The sequence below is a fragment of the Oncorhynchus clarkii genome, chromosome 32, assembly GCF_045791955.1.
Source record: "Oncorhynchus clarkii lewisi isolate Uvic-CL-2024 chromosome 32, UVic_Ocla_1.0, whole genome shotgun sequence".
NCBI classification, from domain to species: Eukaryota; Metazoa; Chordata; class Actinopteri; order Salmoniformes; family Salmonidae; genus Oncorhynchus; species Oncorhynchus clarkii.
In genome coordinates, this window is record NC_092178.1 from 13,755,122 (window position 1) to 13,762,152 (window position 7,031).

The 7,031-nt window shown below is 40.1% G+C and overlaps 1 protein-coding gene across 1 annotated transcript; it reads right to left on the minus strand.

The window, feature by feature from the left end:
- Positions 1 to 5,003: 5,003 nt before the first annotated feature.
- On the minus strand, positions 5,004 to 6,155 carry LOC139392058 (homeobox protein Hox-A13a-like). Its single transcript, XM_071139725.1, has 2 exons — positions 5,489 to 6,155; positions 5,004 to 5,251 (listed from the first exon to the last, which is right to left on the minus strand). Exons 1-2 carry the CDS (start codon positions 6,153 to 6,155, stop codon positions 5,004 to 5,006), a joined length of 915 nt encoding a protein of 304 aa, XP_070995826.1.
- Between the last annotated feature and the right edge of the window lie 876 nt (positions 6,156 to 7,031).

The window sequence follows — 7,031 nt, forward strand, 5'->3', positions numbered from 1 at the left end:
CCAATATCTCTACCTTTACATCTGCATAATTGTAATTATTTGCCTACCTTCTCATGCCTTTTGCACACAATGTATATATAGACTCCCCTTTTTTCTACTGTGTTATTGACTTGTTAATTGTTTACTCCATGTGTAACTCTGTGTTGTCTGTTCACACTGCTATGCCTTATCTTGGCCAGGTCGCAGTTGCAAATGAGAACTTGTTCTCAACTAGCCTACCTGGTTAAATAAAGGTGAAATAAAAAAATAAATAAGATCCCTAGTTGTCCACATTGAGTTGTATATGAGCTATATTTTCCTTTAATATTCTAGCCTAAATAACTATCACGCAGAACACAGTGCAACAAACAGGCCTAAATCATACACATGCAATATTTATTTAATTGTGTTATTCAGATATAGGTCCCATACCATAGGCTGCTCCTCCGCCAGACAACAATACGGTTAATACAATAGGCCTACTTTTTTTTTCTTAAGTTTGAAAGCTTTTTTGTGTGTGTTTTTTTCTGTTAGGATTTACCGCCAACAGCCATTAAAACTGATGCAAAAATGTATTCTCCATAGAGAAAGACAAAAAACAAGATATGACCTTTTGTGGACGTTCCAATAAAAGCAGATATTTCAGTGCAGATATGAAATGGAAATGGAATAGTGAAATTCTATAGCCCTTAAAACGTCTGGACTATTTGATAGCGCAGCAAAAAAGATTTACAGACGATCATGTACTTCTTACTTCACTTAGCCCGTTTGCCATTAAGCGCGAATCAGTAAGACAGTGAATTATGTTGAGCTCTCTGAACCTGTATGTATATCATTCATTTTATGCAACAGGGAATGCCAAATTGAATTTCTGCCTGGATTACTTAGGAGCTGTCATGTCTGGCTTTGCCTTTGGGTGGCAGCAAGACTCCAGCAATGCTGCAGTGAGCGCTGGGCGTGTGCCAGATTTAGAATCCAGTCCAGCCTGCCATGCTCTATTCGCCAGCCACAGTTTGAATATCTCTCTCTATGGGTGGCGTGCGCGTTCGCGTGTGTTTGCGTCGGAACCGTGTACGCAAGGACGGAGACATTGCACGCAGACGGTGCTCTCGGTTAAGACATACTTGACCCTGAATTCAATTCGTCTGACAGAGGATTTAGTGTAATGCCTAATAAATCATCGTTTTGAGAAACTAAGAAGTTAAAAGTCATTATATATAATTTGCATAATTTTACATTATAATTCTTTACGAATTACTGACAACACTTAATTTGAAATTCAGCTCTTTATGCTGCTTAAATAGTTATTACATGATTAGGTCTACATGTTTTGTTACTAATTAAAAAACTGTTTTAAACTGAAAATCACAATTTATTATACATCATAAACCATGCATGTATTACTAATATAAAAGTAATACAAAAGTACTACAGTAAAACAATTTATTTCGATAACTTGTGTATAATCAAGAGACATTCTAGCCTTATTTAGGTTAGATATGTTATAATGTTACATTTTGATGTGATAGCACATTTATACTGCCTTCATGACAGCCTATAGACTATGAACATAACATCTACAACGGTGTTTAATCGTTAGCATTATAGAAGCAACTTTTTGAAACAGCAAAAACATTAGGACGCAACCGTTTCTATTTCAAATGTATTAATGTGTGATTCCGGATGTTGCTAGAAAAATACCATGCACCACAGGTGTGCGAGATCACTGATTAAAAATAGCAAAAGACAATGGCACAGCCTAGAAGCATAATGTGTCTTGTTATTTCCCTGTGCCACGGAGAAGGCCAGACGTTTGCTTTTCTTAAATTATATATATTTTCCTGCAGCAACTGAATCAATATATTTACGATATATGGATAACTTAAAGTAGTAGAGGGTGAAAACATTGAATATTCTGCTATGTTTACCTGTATAGACGATATGAGTTTGCTCTGCTGCTTCCTGCGTTGAAGACTGATTTTGCAATGCAGCATATTTATTCAGAAAACAAACACAAATATGTAGCCAAACATGCCAAACAGGCCTCTGCATTCTGATTCGTGGGAGCAGTATGTATTTCTACTTTCTTGCAGAATTCGGTTACCGCAGGATACATTTGCGTAATTATTTGACAATTATAATAAGTTTCTATTTGATCGTGAAATGCTTGTGGTAAATGTTCATAGCCTGGCATTCACGAAGATAATGACAAGGAGCTTTTGAACTTCCCCCAACAATAAAAACACAAGTCATTGCTACGGGTTCTGTAAGTGCAAAACCTATCCCCTATATAATCACCATGTTTGTTTGCTTTGCTAGTTTCATGTCCGCGTTCTTCTCTTATTTGAAGAGTGGCCTGTGCCACAGTAAAAAAATGTATGATACAGTCCTAAGCCTAGTACACTGAGACTTAACGGATATGATTCCACTAATACGGTAATAGAACCAAAGTGGTAGGCCTGTCAACGAGAAACATACATTTTTATCTTGAGTCACCAGAGTAGTACATGGTGCAAATCAGAATATTATTTAAGAAAGCGCTCTATTATAAATTCAACATTTTCAACCACTTCTGAATGGGAATAATAGAATAGTTGTAGGCTACGGCTGGTGGCCTGTAAGCACCTCATGTTATCTTGCATACAGATGTGCATAATGTAATAACAATGTATAAGTATCAGGTGTCTTAAATACCAACATCTTTATTGTTAAGTCTATTTTCCAAGAACATGTAAAAACGTTTGAGCTAAAATGGTAATGTATAGGCTTCTAGCTCATTATAAAGTTACTTCACAGATTAGACTAGTACTGCGGTTAATATAATGTGCCACCCATGCACCTTTTCAATCCAAACTATCTTAGAATTAAACATGTAGACCTGCATCACAATCTAGACCTGCAGAAATAATATCCCGCATTTGAAATCGCTTCTCATTTTGTGATTTGGTGTGATATGGATATTATCAACAGACATGAACGCGAGACGCTCGTTACAACAAAAGATGATCAGTCATATAGGGGATTAAGAAATGTCAAAATGCGAAACATTTCCATACAGACTTTGTCGTTGGGATGACGAGATCATTGAATACATAATTGAAAATATTATTGCAGGTTAGTGCAAGACCTCAAAGAAATCGAAAACAACAATAGCCTAAACTGCGCGTGGGTGTTTTCTGCAGCACATGGGGGGGCCTACTAATGTTCAAAATCCAAAATGCTCACCTCTGTGACGCAGAAGCGGTTATATACACCTTTGAAATTCTGATATTTTAACTGTGGCTGAGATACAGTGCATCGAATTAACGTTTTCACTGATATTATTATGACGTAATAATAAGTAGGAATTCCTATCGAATAAATGCTTCCTGCATTCTCTATATGATTGCGTCACAGTAATAGTGTTATGACGCGAAAAAAAATTGACAAAAATGCCTGTGAAAGCATGTAAAATAATGACAATAATTGAAATAACGGAACATTCACAACTGAGATCTACACATGTAACAGTAAAACACAACAGGACAAACAAATAGAGAACAAGTATGGCTTCGAATAGGCTGTTTGTCCAGGTATTGTTGCTAAATATTTCCATATTGATCTCATATAAATGTAACTATATTATTATTAATATTATTATTATTATTATAACCTAGTTGATGTGGTTAAGTAGGGTATAACCTATTCATATGCCAGTCTGGCTACAGTCTGGCACGATTTGAGACGATTTCATCAGTAGATGGCGATGTTGGCATTATAGTCCTGCACATACACTCAAAACCAACTTCCATGATTTGATCTTTCTCCAGAAATATACATTTTTGATGCACTCAATAGATAGATTCAGACTCTTCGTAATACCATCACAACCAGGCGACACATGGAATTAACGTACAAAAAACGACAGCCCAGAGTAACCCAGTATGGCTAAACGAGGACCTTCCGCAGTGACGCATAAATCACCGCGGTCAGACATGTTCCTTACACACCGTAAACAGACCTACTCGAGTCTCTCACACTGCCTCTGAATCTAAGCATAACTTCAACCAACCTATGACTGATCCTTTCACATTTGAATAGCTATGACAAAATGACAAAATTGACATCAAAATGTCACCAAAAACTGAACCATTTCTCTGTAATATACTGGATGGATGTTCAAAACAGAAGTCGTGGATATATTCGATTGATTCAACAATGTCCATATTTTATTGGGCCGGATTTTCATGTCAATCCTTCTACACCGACATGTTTTACAGACACACACAGATGCCTTGAAATTGTATAGTTTTGTCTGCATAGTTTACTTATACAACCACATGAATACACACACAATATAAAACCTATATGGGCACACAAACCATTATCTATGCATTACTAGAGGGAACGCACCATGGATTCGTTATGAGTGAGAGCATGAGAACCATTTGAAAAAGCTTAACTTTAAATTAAGATGCACATGATAAGTGGAGTGTTGAAGGGGAAATGGAACGGATTAATATTTAACCGTGGAAGCTATAATCCTAAATGCCGTCACTTCCTGTGGATTTCCAAATGTTTTTTTTCCTCCACACGGTGAAGTTGCAGATAAAATGAGAAACTAAAACACACACCTCTGAAGGGTGTCTGTTTTCCTGTACTGCATGTCAGTCGCAAAAATGACACGCCCCTTTCTGCTTTGGGATCCATTCACCGCGAACAATATTTTACATCATGGAGTAAAGGTGGAAGGTCCAGAGTTTTTATGCATATTCGTTCCAAAAAGGTCCCGGAACGCATTTGGCAAAATAGGCCTACATTTGTGAATCATGATCGGTGGGATATAATGAGTCAACTGTTCCAACCAAAAACCGTGAAGAGCATTTTGAGTGTGTGTGTTTGTGTGTTTGTGTGTGTGTGTGTGTGTGTGTGTGTGTGTGTGTGTGTGTGTGTGTGTGTGTGTGTGTGTGTGTGTGTGTGTGTGTGTGTGTGTGTGTGTGTGTGTGTGCGTGTGTATGTGTGTACTCAATTCCCATCGTTCAGAACTAGCTGATGCTCTTCACTTTGACGACCACCTTCTTCTCCTTTACGCGTCTGTTCTGAAACCAGATAGTGACCTGTCGCTCAGATAGATTCGTCTGGGCCGATATCCTCCTTCGTTTGTCCTTCGTTATGAATTTATTGGCCGCGTACTCGCGCTCAAGTTCCTTCAGTTGCACCTTGGTGTATGGCACGCGCTTCTTTCTTCCACGTCTGAGGGAGCTCACGTCCCCTCCTATGTGAGACATTGCGTCTGGTGGAGAAAAAAGGAAAACAAAATAGATATGGTATAAGAAGGTTACAATAGTAGCCTAGCCATAATGCTATCATACAAGACAGTTTTACAAAAAAATGCATCGTTTCTAAAATGTTGTTACATTAGGCATTACATAAAGGCCAAAATATTTCGTACATATAACTATAAAAACACACTGAAAAGACTGTCTGGTTTATTGCGTAAAAACCTGAGGGCTAGCTCCTTGTGTTGTACCTGGTATGGAGGATTTCCACATGTGTCCGGGCTGAGGCTGCTCCTTGGTGCAGTAGACTTGTCCGTTCCACCCGTTTGTAGTCAGAGCCCACGGCTGATAGCTCTCCATGGGCAGCAGGGGCTCGTGTCTGGGTTCTGCTGGCCCGCTCATAGTTGGTACCACGGGGACGTCCAGGTAACTGGGAACGGGCTGGTATGGCCCCGACGCATAGCTCGGATAGAAGGCGAACTCCTTGGCCCGCGAGGTGAAGTCATCGCCCGAGGCGGACGTGTCCATGTACTTCTCCCCGTATGCAGAGGGGGGCTGCGTGCCGCACGACTTTATGCTACTGTGGTGAGACATTCTGCACGGGTAGTAGCCGCTACCGAAGTATCCATAGGGCAGGGACGCGCTGGAGGAGCTTTGCGCAGCCGAGCAAGGGCTGCACTGCTTGGCTGGCTCACCCATACCGGAGATGGGGACCTCATTTGACGAGTACGCGGTGCTCGGAGCGAGGGACGCGGGGTGCGCCATCAGGTTTCTGCATTGGTTCGCCGCAAAGTTGCCTCCCGCAAAACCACCACCGCTAGCGTCCATGTTCTTGCTCACTTCATCGGAAACGTTGTCGTAGAGGAACATCACCGACGGGTCGACCCAGCGAGGACGGAGGAGCAGTGACGTTGTCATAGCACGACATCCAACATTGAGGCTTCTGGCTCTTTTAAAAAAAGCACAGAGACTGAAAAAAGGAGATACTGATTCCGAGAGAGTGAACCACTCTGACGTGCCCTGGTGCAACCAAGGTCGCGCCTTCATTGGCCAAGAAGGGCCCACGTGATATGCAAAGAGCACGATAAACATCTCCCAGTGCAGATAATTAAATGTAGAAAAATGCGGTGTTGTCAGATGACCGTACCTATCGAGGGATTTGGCTTGTCTTTTTGCCGCTCAAAAACGAGAGGGTTTCGTGAGTAAATCTAAAACAAACAACAAATATCCTCTCCTATGACTCCTATATAAAGGTTACACTTCAAACCTAACTGTGTGACGGACACATTTGTTTGAAAAGGTTCCTCTTTTATAATTGGAAAGCCAAATAAAAAGAACTTAGTTGTCCAGACTGCTTCAAACGACTGCGGTGATTCACCTACTTAAAATCATCCAAACACGTTGCTTTTACGCACATAAAGGAAGTACGTGTAATCATGTCTATGACACAATGTCATTGCTGATTATTTTGAAGATTGTGGGCCTGTATTAATTCCACAAAGTATAATCCATTCAAACCCTAATACAGCTCACATAATTCGACCAGTAGTAAATAGCATAAGGAATGATTCGCCAAGGACACGTTTCCTAATATCCCTTAAAAGACGATGGAGATGAACTACTAATGCTAACAGTGTTTGAACAGACCGAACCACTGTGGGGAAAACTGATGACTCATCCAAAAGACACGCATGTGATAGAGAATAATCCGATGAGAATTAAAATGAACAAGGCTTTATTTAGAACAACAACAAAATATAGACTTGGAAAACGTCCAACTCATTTTGCAACTAA

Bases quoted from the DNA above. Each gene is read 5' to 3' on its own strand.
- LOC139392058 (XM_071139725.1), bottom strand. From the start codon at position 6,155: ATGACAACGTCACTGCTCCTCCGTCCTCGCTGGGTCGACCCGTCGGTG. The intron at 5,252-5,488 runs GTACAACACAAG...TTTCTCCACCAG, and splicing joins GTGGAAATCCTCCATACCAG to ACGCAATGTCTCACATAGGA.